General features: G+C 38.6%; 1 protein-coding gene across 6 annotated transcripts in view; it reads right to left on the bottom strand.

Moving 5' to 3' along the window:
• MYL4 (myosin light chain 4) overlaps positions 1 to 23,203 on the bottom strand; it is a 30,449-nt gene extending 7,246 nt beyond the window's left edge. The window contains exons 1-4 of one of the 6 annotated variants that reach the window (XM_074224403.1): positions 23,021 to 23,093; positions 22,630 to 22,652; positions 5,139 to 5,298; positions 712 to 739 (exon numbers count right to left, since the gene is read on the bottom strand). In XM_074224403.1, the coding sequence (XP_074080504.1) occupies positions 712 to 739; positions 5,139 to 5,298; positions 22,630 to 22,652 (211 nt within the window). In that variant the 5' untranslated portion in view covers positions 23,021 to 23,093. The other 5 variants (XM_074224407.1, XM_074224406.1, XM_074224405.1 and 2 more) reach the window with 5 other exon arrangements.
• Between the last annotated feature and the right edge of the window lie 2,685 nt (positions 23,204 to 25,888).

Here is a 25,888-nt window from a genome sequence, read left to right as displayed (position 1 = left end):
AGATGATACTGCAGGGTTTATTCCAGTCACAAGAGCCTAAGATCTTCTGCCTTTATAGTATTTATGGAGTTGGAAGAAGTCCCTAAAAGATCAGAGACAGTCATGATAAAGACTCTCTCTTTATCTCTGAACTAGCATGTTGGCACCAGGTGATGGGAAAGGTCATTCTTCATAGCTTTAAAGCTGTATTGCCTTCTGGTCCCTAGGGACTTCACTATGGGGAGAGAAGGGTGCTGGAATGTACTGAAGTCCATAAGGGGAAAGAAGAGAATAAAAGTCAAGTCATTTACATGGGATAGTGGGAGGGTTAGAGGGAATTCAGTATTAAATTTGCTAACCTAGTATAAGCCCATTCTGGAACTTTGTAGTCAGAGTTTGGGAAAGGTGGTATCAGGGTTGCCTTAGGCTGTATGAAGGAGGAATAAAGGCAAACACTGTTCCTCAACTCCAAGAACTAAATGAAATAAAGCTTTCTCCCAGGACATTGAACCCTGACAAGATGCAGTTCATTGGCTTGGACATAATTGGATCACAGCAACTGGCCATGGCTATTTCTTAAGGTTTCAAAATAACTTGGCTAAAGGACTGAGCAACTGTCAGAGGTTCTGGGAGACTTGGAGCATCCAGACAGTTCTTCTCTGGGGAGGTGTTGGTTCTCATCAAGAAAGGAGACAGAGGCCACAGCAATGTCAAGGGAGAAAGAATACTCACCTTCTATCTGGTCAGCAGAGAAATCAATCTGTGGGGAAGGAGAGAACAAAGTAGTGAAGGTTAATGACAGGAAGGAAATTCCACTTATTGTATTATAAAGGATGTAATTGATGTGAGCCTGGACCTCCCCAGATGCTGGCTTACTGAGAAGTAAGTTTAGAGTATATCCCATGGAATAAAACAGAATGGGAGAGAAAAAGAAAAGGGAGGGGTAGGGAAGGGAACAATGACTTGAGGGGAGGAGGGAATAAGGGAGAAGGAAGAGTCAACAATGATGGAGAGATTACAAATTTCAGTGGTTGGAAGGATGCCAGTATTCACACATAAATAAATAAATTCATAAGAAGGGTGGTTGTAAGTTTAAAGAAAATTAGCTCTGTTTTGGACATTCTAAATTTGAGAATATCTCTCACTTTCACCCCCTCCTCTCCATTCACTTAGACACCACCTGAATTGAGGCCCCCATCACCTCTTGCCTAGACTTCTGCAATAACTTAATTGGTTTCCCCACCTCAAGTTTCTCCCTATTTCAATGTATAATTCACTACCAAAGTGATTTTACTAAAACATAAGTCTTACCATGTCATTTTCCTAATCAATAAACACCAGTGGCTCTTTATCAGCAGCAGGATTAAACATAAAGCTCCTTTGGTATTTAAGTCTTCATAACTCGACTCCAACTTAACTTTTGGGCTTTATTATACATTATTGTCATTCATAAATATTATAGTCCAGACAGACTAACCTCATTACTGTTTGCCATACAATGTACTTCATCTCCCACCTCCATGTTTTTGCAAAAGTTATCCTGTTCCCTAAGCCTGAAACACACTTTCTTATCACCTCTACCTCTTAGAACCTCGAGTTTCCTTCAAGACCCAACTCAAGCCTCTTCCTCTTCATTAGGTCTTTCCTGATTCCTAGTACCCCTCTGAAAGGAAGAATGGAAGGAAGGGGGGGGGGGGGAGGGAGGGAATTAAGGAGGAAGGGAGTTAAGGATGAAGGAAGGAAGGAAGGAAGGAAGGAAGGAAGGAAGGAAGGAAGGAAGGAAGGAAGGAAGGAAGGAAGGAAATCAAGAAATCAAGAAATCAAGAAAAAGAAAGAAGGAAGGAAATGGCAAACTACTCCATATTTTTGCCAGGAAAATCTCATGGATAGTAGTAGTATGCCATGGTTCACAGGGTCACAAAGAGTTGGATTTAACTGAACAACAAATACAGATATACATTTGTCTCCTTTACTGTAATGTAAGGGACTGTTTCATTTTTTGTTACTGTATCCCCAGCACCTAGGACAAAGTTTGACACAATATAGGTGCTTATTAATTAAGGACTAAATAAAGATAGAGATTCACTAGAACCTGGACGTGTAATTTTACTGGAAAAAGAAAACTATCTTGTGAGGACATTCCTTTTACCAAAGTCAATAGCTTCTTTGAAAGTATAGGTCTCAAAAGAGTTGACTATAGCTAGCACTCAGAGCTTAATGACTTATCTAAGGTAATACAACCAAAATGTCAGAAGACTTGAACCTAGATATTCTTGGCTTCAAGACTAGTTCTCTATTTACACCATGCTAACCTCTATTGATTGATTTGACTAATTATTATCCTCATTTTCAGGTAATAATCATAAAATTTAGAGCATCATATAATTTGATATTGAGTTGGAAGGGATCTTTAGAGATCTTTTTGCCTAACTCCTCATACAATAAATGAAGGTATTTATTATAAAGACGTAAAGTGACTTGTTCAAAATCACAAAGACAGGAGGTGACAGAGCTAGGTTTCCTAGTCACCTAACTCCAAGTCCAGATCTTCCATTCCACCATATAAGAGAAATAGAGGATGGCTTAGAGGAGAGGAAGAAAGTGTGTGTTTGGTATTGAAAGATGGTACAGTTATAGATTCTTTGTTTTCCCTCTCCCAAATTCAGAGAACTTCATTTAAGACTCCCTGATTTCAAATCATTGAGAATTCAGACAGATTTTTGGACTGGCATTTTACCATTTCACAATATATGAAAAAAGAGGTTTGCTATACCTAAGAGCAATGTGTAAAAGTTTGTAGTGGGAATATTTAAAAAGTCACCAAAACAAACCAGTTTCTCAACACTTTTAAGGAATGCCGATAGCATGGGGTATAAGAAGGATGGTAAGCCTGACAGGAGTGTGTAGAGGCCAGGAAAGCATGGGGAATGTTAAGTAAGCAAAGCATTGAGTTACCATCTCTTAATCTGGGGTCTGTGACTTTGTTTTTAAAATCTTTTGATAATTATACTTTACTAGAACTGGTTTCCTTGGTGACCCTTATAGATTTTATGTATTTAAAAACATTATTCTGACAGGGCATCCATAGGTTTCACCAGACTGACAAACAGGTTTTGTAGAATGGGATGGAAGAGGAGACGAGAAGGAAATAGAATGAAGAAGAGGGAGGAGAGAGAAATGAAGAGAAGTGAAATTAGTTTGAGAGGGGAGGTGTAAGGGACAGAGAGGAGTGAAGGATGACTGAGAGATTTCAAATCTCAGTGACATATGAGGTTTGACAAAATACCAAAAAAGAAAAAAAGGTTAAGAGAAGCTGGGCTAAAGGGAAGATCCAAAGAGAGGTGGTGGGCAGTTTTCTGGTTTCACTGACTCATATGCTGAAACTGTTGCCAGGGTTAAACGAGGCACCGCTGGATGACTAGAGAGCCCAGGCTGGCAGTGGCTGTCCAAATGGAGTGGTGCTTAATCCCAACATGATAAAGATAATAGCAAAGGGCTGTCATGATGAGTGGCTTTGTACCTGCCAGCCTCTGCCCATAAAGGGAGAGAGACATGGCATGCAAACACCTCTGGAACCCTTTAGGACTGCTTTAGGACTGAGCTCAGACTAATCCTGGCCCTGCCCACCTTCCCTCCATCACTGTCTATCCCCAACTCTGTCCTGAGCTGGGCTCCCTTGTCTCCTGCCCTGCCCCTCCCAGTCCCACACCAGCTATAAATAACTCTCCATACCAGGCACTGCTGGACCTCCCTCAATTTGGTATGGAAGCTTAAAAGTGCTCCATTCCCCTGAGGAGTCTCTTGGCCACCTCTACCCCCCACTCCATACTCCTTTTTCTAGCTTCCCCTCCCACACTTATTCCTTCCACAGCCTAGCCAGTGAACTTGGAGAACTCAGTTAAGCAGCCAGATTGGTGGAGGACAGACTTAATCTGAGGAAAAGAACATTCCTATGTGCAGGCTGAAGGCAAGATAGACAAAAGGTAAAGAGATTCCCCTTTTCTAAGTTCAACCCTAGGAGTAGCCATACCCTACCATATATTCACTCCTGTGGGGTTCTTCAAATGCAAGAGAGAAGAGACAAGGTAGAAAACGTATACCTTGATATGGGGGCAGTACCATTAACACACAGAGCATGGCCAGGGTGTGGATGATAGCCTCAGCTATGGTAGTCTTAGGGTTGTCATTGGAAGGTATTGGGAATATAAAAGGTTAACAGAGAATGGGGAGAGATCATCTAAGTGCTATCCACCCTTTTAGACCCAACCCAAATCCTTCCTACCCCACTAAATGTTTCCTGACCAGTTAGTAATGATCTCTCCATCTCTCCTCTGAGCTCCTCTACCTCTTATGACCTAGAAAACAAAATATAATTGGTAGAGCTCCACATATAAAATCTGAAGACCTGAGTTGAAATTCCAATTCTATGACTTGCTAGCCTGTATGATCTTGGGCAAGTAATTCCCTGTCTCTATTGTTCAATTTTCTCATCTATAAAATAAATGGGTCTGTAAAGACCTTCCAAACCTAAATCCCATGAACTGTTCACTCAACAATTATCATACATTGGCTTACAGGATAATTTGTCTTATGTCTGTGTATGTCAATTCTCAAGTCAGCAACTTCTCTAAAGCAGGAACTATGTTTTTTTAAAAAAACAAAAAAGTTCTTTGTATCTCCCAAAGTCCCTAATAGTGCTTTGAACATAGCAGGCACTCAATAAATACTTCTTGAATGATTGGTTAAAATCTAGGGTTGTATAGTGCTACTTCCCCTTCGTTAGCTTCCAGTTCCTCTATATCAATGATTCTTAACCTGAGGTCTAGTAAACTTCTTGTTGCTGTTTTTAAACTTTCTGATAACTGTATTTTAATATAATTGATTACCTTCATTTCCTTGAATGTATTTTACTTTATGTATTTAAAAACATTCTTCTAAGAAGGAGTCTCTAGACTTTAGCAGACTGCCAAAGAGGTCCAAGACTTATTAAAAACAAAATGTGCCTATTTCCTAGGAAAGGTCCACACATTATAGTATTCTGTCTCAGGAAGGGTCTAACTGAGCCCAGAAATGTTCTTCCCTAATAAGTCTTCCCACCATACCCTCCCAGAATGGGAAAAGATTCTTGATCCCCCTCCTTCCAACTAGATGCATCTCACCTTCACACTCTTTGGGTCAAAGGCAGGTTCCTTGGGGGCTTCTGGAGCAGGAGCTGGGGCTGGGGCTGGGGCTGGGGCTGCAGCTGGCTTAGCTGCTTCCTTCTTGGGCTCTGGCTTCTTGGGCGGCATGGCGTTGGGATCTCTGGTGGAACTGGAAACCCTAAGAGGAAGCAAGAAGAGCCTGGAAGACAGAGAGACAGGAGCCTTGGGTTTCTCTGTCCCTTATATTACTGACCTGAGGGGCCCTTCCCCCTCACCAGAGGGGCTGGACCAGAGCTAGAGCAACTGTCACTGACTATAAAAGGAAGAAACACCCACAGGGTCCAGCTGACAATTGTCCATTGTCACCAGATTTGGGACCCCCAACCCCCACCTTCTCTTTCCACCATACCTCTGGCTTCCAGACCAAGAACAGGCTGCCCCCTTCCTGTTGCCTGGGAGAAACACAAGAAACACAGAAGGGATAGGGGACCAGGGCCCCCTTAAAATGCCAGAGTCTGACCATAGTGATGAGCCAACACATAGCAGCTGATAACCCCACACACAAAGCTCAGGGGAGTGCGGGGCTTTTTTTAGCCCCTCCTGGGCGGGGGCTGCCTGATGTACATTCCTTTTAGGCAGAGATCTGTTCTGTACCCTCCACTCTCAACACTATCCAGGGGGCTCAGCTTTCGTGCACAGAACCCCATAGCAGATGGATTGAAAGATAATGAACCATTCTAGGTACTGTCCCTTACTCACCAGGGTTCCCCTCCAGGTACCCCCAAATCATGAGCCTCCACAAACTCAAGTCACTGAATTCCTCTCACATTCATTCACTCAAAAAATGATTGTTAAATGTCCTCTTTGTGCAAGTCCTCAGGTCCCTGAGACCAGAGCCATAATTAGTATTTGGAGAGAAGACCTTTGTCCCCAGAATACTACATAGTATGGGAGGGGAGAAGGGTGAGAGAAGTGCTTCCTTTCTAAGCCTCCCATTGTGGTCTTTTGCTTTCCCACACAACCCAGGACCACTACTCTATGTCCTATTGACTTATTGACTCACAACTATTTTTGTCTCCAATAAAAAGAATTCCAAGTTAAGGAGCTACCTGAAAATTGCTTCGAGGCCCTTTGGGCAAGAGGCACCATACTTCTGAGACATTCATCATACACCAATAGAATCTTTAGAGTTGTAAGAAGCCTGAGAGGTCTTGGTCCTGAGCACAGTGAGAGATCTTTATAAGAGGGTGACCACAACTATGTCTGAAGGACTGAGCAAGGGGTTGGGCCATGAGGTCTGGTTCCCTGAAGGGGCAGAACAGAGATGAGAGCTGACAGAAATTCCTCTTTGAAACCCCAGCTTCTTTTCAAGTTGGCCAAGAGGCCTAACTAAGCCCTCACTGACTATTTCTCTCATATCTCAAGAATATTCTGGGTATGTACCAACCATGGGCAGGAAGAACAGAGCACTTGGCTTGGCCCACAAGCAGATGCCTAAAGGAATAAGAATGATAAGTACATTAAGGTTTACAAAGCCCTTTACATGTATTATCTCACTTGATCCTCACAATGCTGGGAGAGAAGTCCTATCATTATCCCCTTTGTAAATAAAGAAACTGAAAGAAAGAGACATTCAACAATTTCCCCAAGGTCACACAACCAATAAGTGTCTGAGATAGGATTTGACCTCAGGTCTCTTTGGCTCTCCAGGGCTGCTAGGTGACCCAGTGGATAGAATGCCAGACCTGGAGTCAGGAAGACTGAGTTCAAATCTGGTCTCAGACACTTACTAGCTGTGTGACCCTGAACAAATCATTCAAATCTGTTTGCCTCAGTTTCCTCATCTGTAAGATGAGGAAATGACAAATCACTCCAGTATCTTTGCCAATAAATGTCCAAATAGGATCACCAAGAGTCAAGACACAACTGAAAGTGACTGACCAGAAACAACTTTCTGACAAATCCAGAACTCTCTCTCCAGTGCATCACCTAACTTCCTGGAGGAATAGGAGAATTGGAATTTTATAGAGTTTTAGAGCTAGGAGAAATCTTAGAAATGATTTAGTCCAATCACCTTACTTTTTAGGCTCAAAGAGGTGACTAACCAAAGGAAAAAAAAAGACCCAAAATCTTACCTCTAGCTAGTCCTCTATATACTCTGCAGCAAATACTCATTATTCCTTTACTCTTCTCTCTTCTCTTTCCCTTTATCTCCTTTATCTGTTCCCTAAATTATCATGCTTTCTCCAATCACCTCTTAATTTACTTAGTTTCCTTTTCCTTTCAATATTTTCTTTACAGCCTAGTTTACCTCATGTCATATGCAGTTCCCAGATGCTTGAGGGGCTCAGAATAGAAGGGGGAAAGGAAAGAGGAAGACAAAATTGAGCCCTCCTCAAACCCTATTTCAATAATCTGTCACAGGACTGAGTTGAAGGCCCAGTCAAGGAGGAAAATATAAATATAAAATCTGAGAACCAGTAAAGTAGACAGGAAAGATGCCAGCCCCTAGACTAATCTAAATTCTAACCCTGGTTTTCACAATGACTAATTGTGACCTTAGATATGTCTAGTCCTCGGTTTACTCATCTGAAAAATGAAAGGGCTAGAACACCACAGAACTTTCCAGTAAGATCAGGAGTAAAGTAAGGGTATCCATTGTCATATCTATTATTTGATAGAATTTTAGAAATGTCAGACAGCAGTAAGACATGAAAAAAAGAAACTGAAGGGCAGCTTGGTGATGCAATGAATAGAGCACTGGTCCTGGAGGTGGGAGGACCTGAGTTCAAATCTGGCCTCAGACACTAATTACCTAGCTGTATGACCTTGGGCAAGTCACTTAACCCCATTGCCTTGCAAAAATCTAAAAAAAAAAGAAACTGAGAGACTAAGAAGAAACAAAATTATAACTTTTGTGAATAATATTGCTTATTCAGAGAATTCTAGGGGCTGAATTAAGAAGCTAATTGAAATAATAATTTCAATAAATAGCAAGTTATAAAATAAACTCAGCCAAAAAAGCCTTTAAGTATGTTACCAACAAAACTCAGCAGAAAAAATAAAATAAGAAATTCCATTCAAAACAACTACAAGAAGAATAAATTATCTAGAAGTCTAGCTAAAGGACAGACATAGAAATTATATGAATACAACTATACAATACTCTTCATTAAAATAATGGAAGAAAAATGAAAAACCATTAATTGTTTATGGTTGGACCATGCGAATATAATATAAATTACACTTCTATATAAATTATTTTATAGATTCATTACCATACTAATCAATCAATGGATTATTCTATAGAACTTGAAAAAAAAATTTTCTGGAGAAGCAGAAAGTCAACATTCTCAAAGGAAGTAAAGAACAAATGTGTTAAATTTTTGTTCTGTACCAGATTTAAAAATTTGAAAAGGTGACCCATGGAACAGAACGGCTACTCAAAGACTCAAAATCAATTGAAAATAGTAGGATAGTGTTCAATAAGCCCAAGGATATGGACTTGTTGGGGTAAGCATTATTATACAAAAATTACCAAGAAATTTCTAAAACCAAATTCATAAACATTACATTTGGAACAAACTCCAAATGAATATGTAACAGGGTTATAAAATGTCATATCATAAACAAATTAGAGGAGCAGGGAAAAAAGTACCTTTCATATTTGTGGATAGAGTAGAGTTCTTGATCAAACAAAACATTATAATCATAAAAGATAAAAAGAATAATTTATACTTCAAATCAAAAAGGTTTGCACATGTAAAATCAAAATAAACAATTAAAACAGCAATAGTTTCCTGGTTTAAAAAAATTGTAGCAAATTTTTCTGATAAAGATCTGATATCTAAGAAATATAATGAATTGATACAAATAGAGAAACAGTAAAAGGATGTGATTAAGCAGTTTTAACTCTGAGGTTCTACTTCAAAACCACTAGATTGATAAAGATGACAAAAATGTAAAATAACAGTGTTAGGCTGTGGGAGGACAGTCACACTAAGGCACTGTTAATGCAACTGTGACATGGTCCAGCTATTCTAGAAAGCAATTGGAACTATACACTATGCATTCTCTTTGATAGACATATACCTCCCAAAGAAATCAAAGAAAAGAGGGGAAAGATTCATGTATATAAAAATATTTCTGTATCTCAAGCCTCAATACCTGTTAGTATGGGAATCTCTCCTCAATGTTGAAGAGCAAGTCTAAACATTGAATAAGACCAGGTGGAATTCATGAGACAGGAAGAAAAGAGAAAAGATCTCTTCAATCTCTGAGCTGTTCTGATTTCTAGCTATGAGACAGAAGATATATGGTGTTACCTTATCTTCAGGTTGCAAAAGTGAGAAAAACTCTGGGGAAAATCCAAAATGAGAGGAGCTAGAATCTTCATGTCCCAGTTGCCAGGTTACAGAGTCATCAGGAATTTCTCTTTGGATCACATTTGGGATGCTTTTTCTCTCAGTGGCATACCTCACTCTCAATGGAAAAGCTCCTTTACTTTGTATTATCTGCTATATATTCTAATATGTATACTTTCTCTGATTTTTGTTTTGCTATAGACTTGGATTAAATGGGTTTCTTTATCATTTGCTATATGTATTCACTGTGGAATTGGCATTGGTGGGAAAGACGTCAAATCTGGGATGTAAAGTTTGAGGTCTCCATTAAGGAATAGTATCAGAAGTTAAGTTTGAACCTAAAAATCACATTCCCTGGATTAATAATATTTAAGGGAGTAGACAGATTTAATTCTAGCTCAGTATCCACCTTCTCTCTCTGAGAACAGAGTGGTGGTCAACCTTAAGTCCTCAGCCTTCTGCTTCCCCCTTAGAGAAAGGTGAAGGGAAGATAAGCTAGAGATGTATCTATTCCAGACTTACACACACACACACACACACACACATACATCACCCCATACTTCATGTGGGAGAGCTCAACCTTATAAAATCACTTTTTGTTACAGCTAAGAACTGGAAACAATGTGGTTATCTATCAATTAAGGAATGACTGAACAAATAAATTACAGGATATAAATGTAATAGAATATTATTTTCATAAGACATAATGAAAGGGACAGACTCAGAGAAACCTATAAATCCTTGTATGAAATGATGCAGAGTGAAATGAACAGAACCAGAAACGATGCAGAGTGAAATGAACAGAACCAGAAAACAATATATACAATGATAGCGGTTGAGGGAATTTAAGTGCCTACTATGTGCCAGATACCAAAAGCTTTACAAAGTATCTCCTTTGATCTTCACAACAACCCTGTGAGGTAGGTGTAGTTATTATTCCCCATTTTACAGTTGAAGAAAATGAGGCAGACAGTGCCCAGTGTCAAATATCTGAGATAAGATTTGAATTCGTATCTTCCAGATCTCAGTCTGACCACTATGCAACCTAGCTGCCTCAAAAACAATAATATAATGGAAAACAACTCTGAAAGACAAAAAACTCTGATAAGTTACCAATTATGACTCTAGAAGTCTAATAATGAGGAATTATCTTTTTTGATAAGAGATAATAAGCCTTAGGTATAGACAGAGATATACATTTTCAGATAAGACTAATGGGTGAATTTGTCTTGTGACTATACTTATTTGACATAGGAAGAGGTGTTAAGTGGGGAAGTGGAGAGAATAGTAGAGGATGTTTTGGGGAGTGAAAAAGAAGAAAAGGAGAATATGAAAATGGAGAAAGGGAAAAGAGAAGAAAGAAGGAGGAGAAAAAAGGAGAAAAGGAGGAGGAGGAGGAGGAGGAGGAGGAGGAGGAGAAGAAGAAGAAGAAGAAGAAGAAGAAGAGAAAGAACAAGAGGAGAAAGAACAAGAACAAGAAAGGGTTAATGACACATTTTTTAAAATATATAGAAGAGAACAGAAGAATGCTCAGAAGGGGCCACTGAAAATCAGACAGTACTGGTACTATTGTGTTAAATGTAATATGAAGTTAAAATAAAATAACCTGAAGACTCATAATTTCATATAAAATCCTCTTTTTTCCTGTTCTTTGCATGTGAAAATGGTCCTATATGTTGAGTTCACAATTGAAAAATAGAAAATCACACAATAAATCAGCCAATAAATAAATAAATGAGTGAATAGATAGAAAGATGGATGGGTGAATGAATGAGACCTTTTCCAGATCTAATATTCTGTAGTTATAGTAAAGAAAAACATCACCTCATTCCCCTCCTCCCTCAAAGCAGAGGACAGGACATTTTCTGTCTTCTAATTGATTTCTAAGGTGAAATATAATAACAATTTCTATAAATATAGGTTCATGGGGATAAGAATTCAAAGATATGGTGTTCCCAGGATGCCAGAGAGTTCTACAGGTTCCACCCAAAGGTTCTACACAAAGATCTGGAGTGGCAAGGGGAAGAGAGAGTCGGAAATAACTGTTGAGAAGCATGGAGCATGAGGTGGAGCTAGGGACTGGAGAAGGAGGAACCTGAAGGGTTGGTTAACAGGGATGGAAGGAGGCTAGAGATGGGTGAGAAGGGGAGACTGGAATGAAGCCAGAGGAAACAGAGATGGACAGAGGAGGGGGCAGGGCAGCAGCTGGGAACTCAAAGTGTGAAATAGTTTGCATCTTAGGAAGCATGTGGCTGGTCCCCAGGGTCAGCCTGCCTGCCTGTCAAGATACACTTAGACAGGAGCCGCGCAGGCTGAAACCTTAGAGCTTTTGCTGAGGTAGGGAGGGCTCTCCCAAATCAGTCCATGACTTTCCCTAAGTGAGGCTGGCTGAAAAAGTACCCAGGCAGTTGGTTCAGATAGATATGCTGACTATGCGAGATATGAAGATCCCTAGATTGAGACTGTGTATACCTGAATTCTAAACTTGGCTCTGCCTTTACAATTAATTCTACAGATCACTGGGTTAAGATATGAGGCTGTCACCAGGGTTTGATCTCTATATGGGATTTTGTCTTTTCAAAAACCACAGACTATCCTTAACCTCAAACCACAATGCATATTTTAAGAATAGCTGTGACTTGAAATCAATTCAATTCAATTCAACAAGAACTTATTAAGCAATACTTAATTATGAGGACTGAAATACAAAGATGAAAATGGAACAAGTTCTACCTTCAAAGAGTATAAATTCTACTAGAAAGTGATAGCATATATAAGATAAGAAGACACAAAATACATACAAAAAATAAATGTCATTGTCCCTTAGAGTGTAATTTCCTTGAAGGGAAAACCATATTTCTTTTTTTTTTTTTTTTTTTTTTTTTTTGCCTTTTGTATTCTCAGTGTCTACCAGTGCCTACCACATAGTTGGTACATAATAAATGTTTGTTAATTGGTTGATGGTGTGAAAAAATAACTTTCTGTACTAGCTTTATGATATTTCCTTAAAACAGCAAGTCACAAAATAGAACCTGCAGGATTAGCTACCATCATAGTTTAGCTTCAGTGAATAACTACTTGGTTAGTGATAGGAGAATTTCTGGCTAAGATTTATTACCATTATTTGCTTAAGTTCAGTATATCAAGTTACTTGACATAGTTCCAGTGTTAATGGTTAGTCTGCAAATTCCAGTTTTAATTCAAGTGTTTAATGACTTGTTTATAATTTTCCCTGATGTGATCTTCTCCTTCTGCTAGCTGTTCTAAACTGTGTAAATCTTTACCTTCCCCTTCTGCCCACGTAAAATTCCATTGCTGAAACTGCTGCTTGGGGCTCACTGGGTAGGTCTATTCTCTGAGTACATAAAAAGCAATTAAAATATTTTGACTTATTGATAAATATGAATCATTGGACAAATTTTATGACAGTAGTCTTCATGTGTCTCATTATGTTTTAATCCCAAGACTGAACCAACCAAATGAGCACAGCTAGGATTAGATGGGCAGTGTGGCTCAAGTTGAGTTTGAAGTGAAGAGTGATTAGAAAGGAAGAGGATACTTTAGTGTTCAGACGGTCAGATACAGGAGTCTAGAAAATATTCACTTATCAACTCTTAAAATAAACCCCAAGCTAAAAACATCCAGGTATTTCATAGCCACAATCCAGAGTTTGCAGGTTAATAATAATAGTAATTACAAAAATACAAACATTCAGAAAGAGTTCAAGTACTAAAGAGATACAATCAGGACTACATAAATTGTGACAACAACTAGCATAAAGGGGGGAAAATCTTATAATACAATATTCTCAGCAGAAAAAGTCTTTCAACCAAGAATAATTTATCCTGGGAAAATGAATAGGGAAAAAGGAGATCTTTGGTAAAATAGAGGAATCAAACATATTTTTATAAAAAGACAAGTCTAGAAGAAACTTTAAAAGACAAATAAGGTTTTAAGAGACTTTAGAGAGAAATTCATTTGAAAAATTAGAAGAGGTTAAATGGTAATAAGACAACTGTAGTGGAGTCAAGATTAGAGTCAGGAAAACTCATCTTCCTGACACTTACTTGCTAGTGTCACCTAAGCAAACACTCAAATCTGTTTGCCTCAATTTCCTCTACTGTAATATGAGCTGGAGAAAGAAATGGCAAACCAGTCCAACATCTCTGCCAAGAAAACCTTAAATGGGGTCAGAAAAAAATAAGTAAATTGAACAACAGATTATGATAAAGTACTTACATTCAAATAAGGGAAGGAAAGGCAAACACCATTGGGTCTGGGTGTGGTATTGTTCTGTTCTTGACTTTTAAGAAAGAAAAGGGGGCATTAGGGGAGAAATGAGGAAGGAGGAGGAGGAGGAACTTATTTTTTTTACATAATTGGAATACAAAAGAATATTAAAAACAGGCATAGGGGTAGCAGCGGGTAGCTAGGTGGCACAGTGGATAAAGCACTGGCCCTGGAATCAGGAGGACCTGAGTTCAAATCCCATCTCAGACACATAATAATTACCTAGCTGTGTGACCTTGGGCAAGTCACTAAATCCCACTGCCCTGCAAAAACTAAAAAACAAAACAAAACAAAACAAAAACAGGCATAAAGGAGCTTAGGGAATGGACATCTCATGAGCCTTCCAAATCTGAACCAGAAAAAGGAAAATTGAATGCACATTTATTAACTGCTCCTTGACCTCAAGGGAATTACATTTTAATGGGTATGACAAATGGAAAGTTACTGAGGTGGTGAGTTAGGTCAACCCATTAAAATAGTAAGTCAATAAATACTTATTAAATTAAACACTTGCTGTGTATCAGATATAGATCTGAGGAAATGGGGGGGGGAGCTTCTAAAGATCATCCCTGCCCTCAAGGACCTTGCAATCTAACTAACTAGAGGAGACAAGGAAAAACAGTTGTCTGTTTTTTTTAAGTGGACCCTTCACGCAGACTTGTATGTAAAGCATTTTACAATGTGAATTTGTCCCAGATATAGGGAAGGGAGGAGGGAGGAATGGAGGAAAGGGGTTGTGCACCCATGGAAGGAGGGGGCCAGAGGGAGGCCAGTAGATAGCTCAAGGACATGGGAGTTGGGGACAGAGAAGTGAGAGAGGAAGAGGAGGAACAAGTTCAAGCAAGGGCTGTCATGTGGAAGTCTGGCCAGAACAGAGGGGAAGAATACTGGGGGAGAGACACAAAGAGGCTGAATACAGACACAGACAAAGACAGGAGAGGATAGATGACACTGGCAGAATCTGGAGACAGACACAAAGAGACCTAAGACTAGACAGACAGAAGACAAGCATGTTGAAGTCATTCTCCAGGGAAAGTGGACAGAGTAGGGCAAAGGTCTCCTCTCTTGGTGGCAGAGGTCTCAAGTCAAGTCCCTCTCCTTCCTTAGTGGCATCTGGTCTCTCTCAGTGTTGATTATTTGTTTTCAAATAATAGTTTTGTTTCAAAAAATAGTTTTGTTTCAAAACTAGTAAGTTTTTTAAGGGGGTTTTTTGGTGGGTTTTTTTGAAAGAGATCAGTGAGGGCTTGGGTCTTTCTTAAGTCATTTCAATATAGTATTACTTGAGGGAACCCCTACATTACTTGCTATCTTTTCTGTTGTTTTGCCTCCCCCCCCCCCAGGCTCTTTCTCCAGAATCATGTGAACAACTTATCTTGAATCCCTAAGGCAGGGCCAACCAAATAATAGCCCTACAGCCTTTCAAGTGGAGGAAGAACCTCTAAAAGGCCTACATTGAATATCACCATCAAACGGTAGACTATCGTAGGAACATCTACTGAGACTTGAAAGTATCCATCACACAGGCTAGGCTAGTTTTTCTCTGAACCCATGGAGAATTAATTCATTTGGAGGATCAAAGTAGCTTCCTAGTTCTATAAGAGTTTTTTTTTTTAACAGAAATATTCCTTAAACTTAGCAGTCTTCTCTCAATTACGTGAGACAATATACTTTTCCTAGCAGTCATACCACCATGGTAAATATGGTGGCAAGGGAGCTATGTCCACCAGCACTGGTGCTGTATCCTTGCTCAGTATCGTCTCTAGGCTACTGTTAAGAAAACTTATTTCTGCTAAATAGGAAATGAATTATGAGTGCCTGCTTTTGTTCTGGTTCCAAACTTGAATAGTCTGGTCAGAGTCAGGCCCAACCTTAAATAGATACTGTATCTCCAAGGTCCACTCAGTTAGACTCCACAGATCTTTCCTTAGCTACTAAGACCTGAGCCTCAAATACAAGACACTTACCTCCAAGATGCTGCCAAGAATCAAAGTTTCAAATACCAAACCTGTTACTGTCAAGAATTCACTAGCAATAGAAACTTTGACATCTGGAATAACCCTCCTTCTTCCCTTCCCAATGGCAGTACCCTCTGCCATCCCAGAACTATAAAGTGTGGGAACTCATGTTCTCATCTTCTGACTAGCAAACTCCCCAGGGGCAGATAGGTGGTGGAGTGGATAGAACATAGTACTAGAGTCAGAAAGATCTGAGTTCAAATCCTCTCTCAGATCCTTTCTTGTTGTGTGACCCTAAGCAAGTCATTTAATATCAGTCTGTAAAATGGGGATAATAGCACTTCCCAGGTGCTAATGGAACATGGAATAATTTATTCCATACATTAAATAACCCCTCCTCCCAGGTTTGTTGCATTGATCAAATAAGATAATTTGTGAAGTACAGTGTCTGCCAAAAAAGTGAGCCCTTTGTAAATGTTAACATTATTATTATCTCTTTCCCCTCTTAATCTTGGTGGTATAAAATTCCTGACTGCTTAAGTCTTCCTTGGTCAAAAATGTCAGGTTGACAAGACCAGAGAACTCTGAAATTCAGACAAGGAGGAAAAGAACAATGTACAGGCAAAGAGTGTTCCCATTTCCAGGATCCTGATTTTTCCCATGTAAGTGAAAGTCTGAACAGAATCCTTCTTCAGGTGGAGAACAGAAATCTAATCTCATTGTCACCAGAAAGGAAACTTTCATTTTCTTTAGGGGTTTTGTATCTTTTTCCCACCTTGGTACTCATCATCCCTGTAGAAAGATGCAGACTGATTCTAAGTATGTTCCTAGAGAAATTGGGAGAGGAGGAAATACTGCCATGCAGGTAGAAAAACTGTCTAGACTTTGCAATTTACTCTTACAATATGGCAGAACAGACTTAGATTTAGAATCAGGAAACACTTGAATTCAAAACCTGCTTCTGACCACAGGCAAGCTCCAAAATCTCTTTAGACCTCAGTATTCTTATCTGAAAAATAAGAGGTTTGGATTATATGGCCTAAAATGTGCTTTTCAACTGGAGAAGCCTCTGATCAATCAGTTGAGCTAGGTTCAAGTCTTTGTTTTTCTATTTGCTATAGCTCCTTCTGTTTGCTATTTGATTTCACTAAGTCACTCTCACTGAGGCTCAGTTTCCTCATGTATAAAATGAGCTGGAGAAGGAAATGGCAAACTACTTCAGTATTTTTGCCAAGAAAACCCCAATACAGTCATGAAGAGTTGGACATGATTGAACAGCAGCAAATATTTTAAGTATGAGGAACAGAAAAGACAAAAGAAACATGACACTATGGGACAAATTTTCCCTATATTGAACTCTGCATTCCTGGCATATCTCCAACCTGGTCACAAAGTATAATATTTATAATATGTTTTAATAACATACTTGCTAGCTATGGCCCAAAATTTTAAATGTAATTTTATTAATTTATTTTTATATTTCTATCATAACATTGAAATAAAAAAAGAGAGCTTCAGTGAATAACTAGTTGGTTAGTGATAGGAGAATTTCTGGCTAAGATTTATTACCATTATTTGCTTAAGTTCAGTATATCAAGTTACTTGACATAGTTCAGTGTTAATGGTTAGTCTGCAAATTCCAGTTTTAATTCAAGTGTTTAATGACTTGTTTATAATTTTCCCTTATTTATAATTATTATTTATATATAATATATATATAAAATATATAACATATATATTTTATATATAATTATAATTATTAATATTATTATTTTATAGTATTCCCTAATGTGTGGTTCAAGATCTGGTCTCTAGTGATTTTTAAAAACACCAAATTCTGGCTACACAGTCAATCAAAAAGAATTCTTCTAATTATAAATACTCAACACTGTAAAAGCAAACAACTTTGAAAGCTGTAAGCTATGATCAATACAATGAACATTCATGATTCCAGAAGAACAATGATAAAATATATTATTTGTTACAAAGAGGTTATGGGTTTATATTGTAATATAAGACATACATTTTTGTGAGTGCATATATATACATAGACATACAATTATACTTTTTTCTATTTATAGCAATTGAGAGAATTTGTTTTGCTTAACTCTGCATATTTATTTTTAAAATATTTCCTTTTTTCCCTTTTCCTTTTTCAGTGAACTGGGGGTGGGAGGGAAAGAAAAATAAATGAAATTCTGTAATTAAAAAATAGATCAGGTGGCTAGGTGGTGCAGTGGATAAAGCACCGGCCCCGGAGTCAGGAGTACCTGGGTTCAAATCCAGTCTCAGATACTTAATGATTACCTAGCTGTGTGGCCTTGGGCAAGCCACTTAACCCCATTTGCCTTGCAAAAAAAAAAAAGTCATGTCAAAAAATAGATCAAGGAGCTTCTACAGATGTAAAGTTGGTATGAATTTTCGGTCTAGGTCACTTTATTTTTAACTTTTTTAACTTTTTTACTCTGTTACAAGAGATATTCCATAAATGGGAATGTATAAATGTTTTTAAATGTAAAAAACAAAACACATTGAAGAAAAAGCTCTTAACCCAGATCAGAACCAGATGCAGAATGTCTACACATTCAAGTCTCTCCAAGAAACTTCTATTATTTGTCATCATGACTCTCTCAGAAGTATCCACATGGCAGGCAGCATCCCAAATATTATATGAAGGTGCCACACCTCAATTACACTCTTCCCTTCCTCTATTTGAAGATTTTTCCACCCTCAGCAAATCAGAAAAAAAGTGTTTTGAAAGCATTGTTCATATCCCTAATACAGAATAGATCTCTGGGTTTCAGGGAGGCACAAGTACTGTCTTTTCATTTACTTTCCCATGGGAATATATTTTAACATCTTTTTATATTTTGAGACTCAGGAAGAAGTCTCAAAATAGCCAATATAATGCAACCTTATAAAGTCCCTGATGTACAAGAGAAAAATCATAATTGCTCTCATATACAAAGTTATGCAGACTCAACAAAGAACATCTCACAAAGTTGAACAAAGATGACTTCTTAACCCACAGGCAATATTGAAAGGGAAAAAAATCAAATATAATCATCTTCCTGCCTTAGGAAAACACCTGGTCCCTACAGAGCTTCCCAGATTATTTTCATATGGTGCTGAACCCATGGGTATTTAGGATCCGGGATCTTCTGAAAGTCTCCTCCTTAATCTCAGGGAGGATCCAAACTGACTGTCTTGGTGTCTTGGGTCCCAAGAGGCTGGACTCTTAACCCTTTCACTTTTTGACTAGGGTGCCCAGTACATTCTGTCCTCAAAGAAAAGATTTAATCACTGATACTGAGTAACTACAAGGAAAAATAAAAATCAAGTTTTTCCTCAAAGGTAAAACTGAGTCTCCCCAGAATCCCAGAGAACAAGAGGCTCTCCACACAAAGATTGGAGTCAACTGCAAGAAATCCCATCAATTTATGGTGATAAACTAATTATCCTGGGTGAAAACTACCATGATTCCTATAGCACATAAGACCATGCAACTGGGATCTGGACACAGTTCCTGAAGAGTCCCTTTCTGTATAAAACTCACTAAAATTTAACTCTCAGCATTCCATTCCCATCTGAAACTTCCCTTCAATAGATCTCTGCTACTGAAAGTGTAATCCTACTAGAATTCCAAACTCACCCTATAACAGAACAAGTGAGTTCAATTAGAATAGCATACAAGGTCAAAGATATTCAGAAGATGGGTGAGGTTCCCCCCAAAAGGAATTGAGTTCATTGTATTAATTACCTGTGGTTTCTAGGTCATGCATGCATACATATCTATTTGTGTGTATACATTTCCCAGCTCAGCACCAGAATTTCAACATTTCAGTGTCTATACTTATCAGTTTTAATATCAGTTCTTATACAGGATTTAGTAATATAGCAAGCACTAGTACTTAAACATTTCAAGAACCAATAGATGCAGAAGTTATAGCTTGAGTTTCCACAACTCTAAAATAAGCGGAATGAATCTTACAGCTCAATTAACAGCTATAAATCTATGACCCCCATGAATCTAAGAAATCTGTTTACCATTTGTAAATAGTGTTGTCATTTTGAAAAATGTTTCAAATGGGGGGGTATTTAAAAATCAAAATATTACAAAGTATGATATAAAGTTCTCAAGTCTTGGTATGTAGGGATCCCAATACATCTTAATACTATAACAGACACAAATTCCAGGAAGGGTGGGGTCCTTTGGACCAAGCAGTGGTCAACAGGAGACCAGAGAAAGCCTAGGGCAAAGAAGAAATTGCCTGGAGAACACCACCTGGTGGCTTGTATTTGAACTGGACAAGTAAATCCATAGAGAAACCAGTGACAGGTGGATCACATTGCATTTATGGAGAAGGAAAAGGCGATGACAGCTAGTGTCTGGCTAGGACATCCACTGAGGAAAAGCAATAAGTAACTAGCTGAGACTCCTCCCTCTTCCATTCCCCAGCTGCATACCCCCAGGGATTCTACTCTAAGATGTGGATAAGAGAGACAGCAGGAGGAGCAGGTGTTCCTTTTTTGTCACAGAGGAAGGTCACAGTTGTCTCTTAGGGGCTAGGGCTTTCCAAAGAAAGAAAGGTGACATCAACACTATGGCATGCAGAGCTCTAAGCCTTCAGTAAAAAAAAGGGAAAAGAGTGGTGCAGGGGATAGAGTCCAGGAGAAAACTTCTAGGTTATGCTTGACCTCTCATTAGCCACCTGACCTTGGCAAGATTCTCCCCTCCCCTCAGCTCCCATTTTCCTATCTATAAAAAAAGAGATGACTAAACTATTTGATCTTTTAACAACTCATCCAAACTCAACAATTAATACTATCTATAGTATCAATTCTGGCCCCAGTCAACTTTATGACCCTGGGCAAGTCATTTAACCCTGTTTGCCTCAATTTTCTCATCCATCAAATGAAGGAAATGACAAACCCACTCCAGTATCTTTGCCAAGAAACCACCTCCTCCAATGGGTTCACAAAGAGTTGGAAGTGGCTGAAAACAACTGAACAACACCAATCTACTGGCAGCTAAGTTGCCCAATGGGTGGAGTATTTCTCTTGGAATCAGGAAAATTCATCTTTATCAGTTCAAATCTGGCCTCAAACATGCTTCCTGAGACCCTGGGCAAGTCAGTTAACCCTTTTTGCCTCAGTTTTCTCATCTGTCAAGTGAGTTGGAGAAGAAAATGGCAAAGCACTCCAGTATCTCTGCCAAGAAAACCCCAAATGAGGTTCCCTGAAATAACTGAATAACAAAAACATAGTATTAAAAGATCTATAGAACAGGGAAAAGGGTTAAGCTCAAGAATTCATTAATATAGAGAACTTTCAGGGGAGCAAAATGCTGGTTGGCATCTTCTCTGCGACTTATAGAATTAATGAGTTGCTTAGATAGAGAGAGATAGAATGAAAGCATGAATAAATAAGTGGATGTATACAGATATGTTGTGTATGCCCATATCAGCACTCATTTATAAGAACTCAACTGGTATACACATATGCACACATACATCAAATAGTATACATACATGCCCTTGTTTCATACACATATGCAACTATATATACACATATTCTGAATGTGCATACACATATACATAGACATATCTAAGTACATGTGTATATGCATGCATAGATCGTACACAAATGTATGCATGTATAATGCATACATATCTTTATATTTAGTGTGTTATTTAACAGTTTCTAACATGTGCATGCACATGTATACTATGTATGTAGAGTATATTTATACCTAAGCATATGCACAGTGAACATGTGCAAGAATGCATGTGTATGCATACTTCTAGTACACATATATACAAACATGTGATTATAAAGATGTTTTCAAATCTCTTTCTACATCATCAATAATTCATCTTTATATATCACTTTAAGGGTTCAAAGGGACCTGCTTCACAAAAAAATTGCTGTAGAGATAATTCAAGTATAATATTCTGTTTCAATGGGGCTCCAGTGAATAAAATAACCAATGGAGGCCCCTTTAAAGGAGTACTATACCCACTTTATAGATGAGGAAATGTTGACTCAGAAATTGAAGTGAGTGAACCAGGGTCTCATTGCTAGTAAATGCCTGGGCAAGATTTTTTTCCATCAGGCTCTTTCTACCACAACATGCTGCTTCTTTGGAGTCTCATCCAAATCTTGTAGGTTGTAGAAGAAACCCCAAATTGTTTATTTACTCAATGTGGGGCTTTCCTCATGGCTTCACCACATTCATTAACACCCAAGTGTAGAAAGGGATATGAAAAATTGAACACATTCCTTTTCTCTTCACTCAAGGCCTCAATATCTGCTTTTCTATTCAAAAAATGACCTTTGTGGAACAGCTAAAGGGTGCAGTGGATAAAGCACCACTCTGGAGTCAGGAGGACCTGAATTCAAATCCAACTTCAGATACTTGATTCTTACTAGCTGTGTGAGCTTGGGCAAGTCATTTAACTCCATTAACATACACACACACACACACACACACACACACATATGCCCTACTTTTGTTCTCTGCAATGATTGGTGATCATCTGATTTTTCCCCCAAGACTACTCTTTCCAAAGCTTCCAATTTCTTCTCACCAAATCCATTGGGTTCATCTCTGTTCTCAATCTATCTGACCTCTCTGGAGTACCTGACAATAGTTGCCCAGTGTTCCCTCCTTGGCCCCAACCTCTTCTCACTTTCAATCTAATCCATTGACGACTTCTAACATCACATCTGTGAGGTCTTCCCAAAACAGTATTTCCATTTTGAAACCATCATTCAAAATCTAATCCCAAACCATAGTTCACTAAAAAAAAAAAAAAAAAAGTCCTTGCTCTGGAGTCATAGGACCTGGGGTAGGAATTCTTAAATATGTCACCTGTGACCTTGGACAAATCATTTTACCTGTCTGGAACTGTTTTCTTCATCTGTAAAATGAAGGGATCAGAAATAAGAAACTATCGGTATGGAACACTTCATACACTGTCAGATTCTGTTGAAACGTGGGTTAATTTTGCTGAACTAATTTTTTTATTTTTTTTAATTGCTTTCTCGGTACAGGAAGTGGAGGGATTGATTTTTGAAATGAAGGCAAAACAGATGATTCTCCCTTGCAGCCAATTCGACTTTAGCTAAAGAATTCTGAAAAAAAAATCGGCATTCCAAAAACAATCTTTGTTAACTTGAGTGTCTCCACTCCTGCCCTTCCCCCCACACCACCAAACAAACAGACAAACAAATCCCTCCGAGTGAAGGCAGAAGGGACTGGCGGGGCGCCCTCCTCGGGGGCACTGGCCTGGGCCCTCCTGGCTGCCGGCTGTCCCCGGGGTGCGCCTGCGGTTGGGCTGCGGGCAGGCCTCGCGTGCTCTGCCCCGCCCCCACGTGTTGCCCATCTCACCTGTCGGAGTCCGCGTGCGGCCCCCACCTGTCTGGACGCGCCCACCTCTTCCGACTCTGGCCAGGGCCGGGCCCCAGGTGTCTGGCCCCGCCCCCTTCCTTCTCCTGCTCGGGCTTCTTTGTCCTAGGACCCCACGTGTCCTTGAACGGCTCGCCGCCCCCTCCCTCAGCCTCCGCCAGCCTTCTTCCTTTCACCGCCCCCCCATCCCTGCCCACAAATTCCCAATATTTACATAAAAGTAAAAAAAAAAAAACTCCCGGCCTATTTACATAAAACAAAAGCCGTCCGTATAAAAATGAAACACACCGAGGAACATTTTCAGTGAAATACTCTTCAAAGGGATCTCTAAAGGCCTTTCTAGAGATACAGAGATCTCTAAATCTATGATCCTGTGAGCTTCTGATTTTACCAGGCCTAAATGACTTCCCCATACTACAGCCTCAATTGACAAAAAGCAGAGTCAGCGTGGCGTAGCAGACAACACTCTAGTCCTGAAGTAGAAAGACCTCAGTTCAGATTCTGACTGTGACACTTACTAGCTATGAAACCCTGGACAAATCATTCAAATCACATACTGAAGTAGGACTCAATCAAAAATTTTTCTCCTCTGTAAAATGAGGATAATAATGTGCTCTAAGCCTTACAGGTTCATACATCATTTTAAGACCCCTCTGCTTACTTCTCTGTTTTCGTGTACTGTTTTACATTATCCATCATCCAAACCATAATCTAAGCTCCTAGCAGTGCTATATTTTTAATGCCAGATCATAAGAAAGAACATGAATTAAATTGAGAATAGGAAAGTAATTCCGGGGAAGTGAATCAGATAGTAAATATTTTCTGTAATTAATCAGGTAAAAATTGAATTTAATTAAATTGATGGAAATGGTTGTCATTTGGCACACCTCCAGGGGAATAATGATCAAATCTCTCTTAATTCCCCTTTAGCAACACTCTCAAAACCTGTGGTTGTAAGATTAATGCCAAGGACATCTTTAATTTCTTTCAATCCAGTTTCAGAGAGGAAAGCTATGGCACAATAATGATTAAGGGTCAACTGACAAATGCTAAAAATCATTTCCTTGCAGCTCTGGAATCATCACACCATAATCTGGTCACATTGAGGTAGATTCTCTGTAGCCCTAGCCACACTGCTAGTTTCTTTCATTATTTATTTATTTGCTTGTTTGTCTGTTTATTTTCCATACATTTATTTATTTACTGGTCTCTTTTATGTTATTATTTTATTTATTTTTTGTTTGTTTATTTGGTTTTTACAAGGCAATGGGATTAAGTGACTTGCCCAAGGCCGCACAGCTAGGTAATTATTAAGTGTCTGAGGCAGGATTTGAATTCAGGTACTCCTGACTCCAGGGCTGGTACTCTAGCCACTGGGCCACCTAGCCACCCCTTGCTGGTTTCTTTTAGAGAAGATAGTATCCACCATCATCCTGCTGTTCAACTCTGGTCCCTCCATTTTCTTTCTTCTCCTTCCCTTTACTTTCTCCCACCACCACTCTTCCATGTTCACCTACTTGAGTCACTTACAAATTGTAATAAAAAGGGAGGGAATTTCTCTTTCCTTTCCTCCAGTTCCACTGAATATGTAGTCTTGTGACACAAACAAATGGCACAAGAGGCAAATGCTTACATGCCACTCAGCATGTTTTAGTGTTTTTTTTTATTTTTACCTATTACATGTAAAAACAATTTTTAATATTTGTTTTTAAAACTTTGAGTTCTTAAAAAAAAGCCAAAAAAAAAAACACTGAGTTCTAAATTCTCTCCCTTCCTCCTTCCTCATCCCCCCTCATTGAAAAAGCAAGCAATTTGATATAGGTTATTAATGTGTAGTAATACAAAACATTTTCTTAATAGTTATATTGTGAAATAGATACTTTACCCCTTAAAAAAGAAACCCCAAGAAAAATAATGAATGTTAAAAAAAATATGCTTCAATCTGTATTCTGAAAATTATCAGTTTTTTCCTCTGGGGATGAATAACATTCTTCATTATAAATCCTTCAGTTGTCTTGGATCATTGTATTGCTGAGAAAAACTAAGTTATTCACAGTGATCATTCTACAATCTTGCTGTTACTGTGTACACAGTACATTTCACTCTACATCAGACTTACTCATCATTTCTCATAGCAGCATTCTGCTATAAGCATTCCTTCATAATCACATACCACAATTTGTTCAACCATTCCCCAGCTGAGGAGCTTCTCCTCAATTTCCAATTCTTTGCCACTTTCAAAAGAAATGCCACAAATATCCTTGTAAATATAGATCCTTTTCCTTTTTGTTTTTCATATCTTTGGGGGAAAGTAGTGGCATTGCTAGATCAAAGGATATGCATGGTTTCATGGCTCTTTGGGTATAGCTCCAAATTGCTCTACAAAATGGTTGAATCAGTCCATAACCCCACCAACATTAATATTAATATTTCATTTTCCTGCATTCCCTCCAACATTTGTAATTTTCCTTTTCTGTTCTATTAACCAGTCTAATATGTTTAAGATAATACCTCATAATTTTCTTAATCTGCATTTCTCTAATCAATAGTGAGTTAGAACCTTTTTATATGACTAGAGATAGCCTTGATAATCTCATCTGAACACTGTTTGCATCCTTTGATCAACTGTGGAACAGTTCTTATTTTTATAATTTTGACTCAATTCTCTTTATGCTGGAGAAATGAGGCTGGTATCAAACAAACTTGCTTCAAAATTTTTTTCACATTTGCTTTTATTTCCCTCCATCC

This window comes from Macrotis lagotis, chromosome 2, assembly GCF_037893015.1.
Source record: "Macrotis lagotis isolate mMagLag1 chromosome 2, bilby.v1.9.chrom.fasta, whole genome shotgun sequence".
Lineage (NCBI taxonomy): Eukaryota > Metazoa > Chordata > Mammalia > Peramelemorphia > Peramelidae > Macrotis > Macrotis lagotis.
This window is presented reverse-complemented; position numbering and strand designations above follow the sequence as displayed.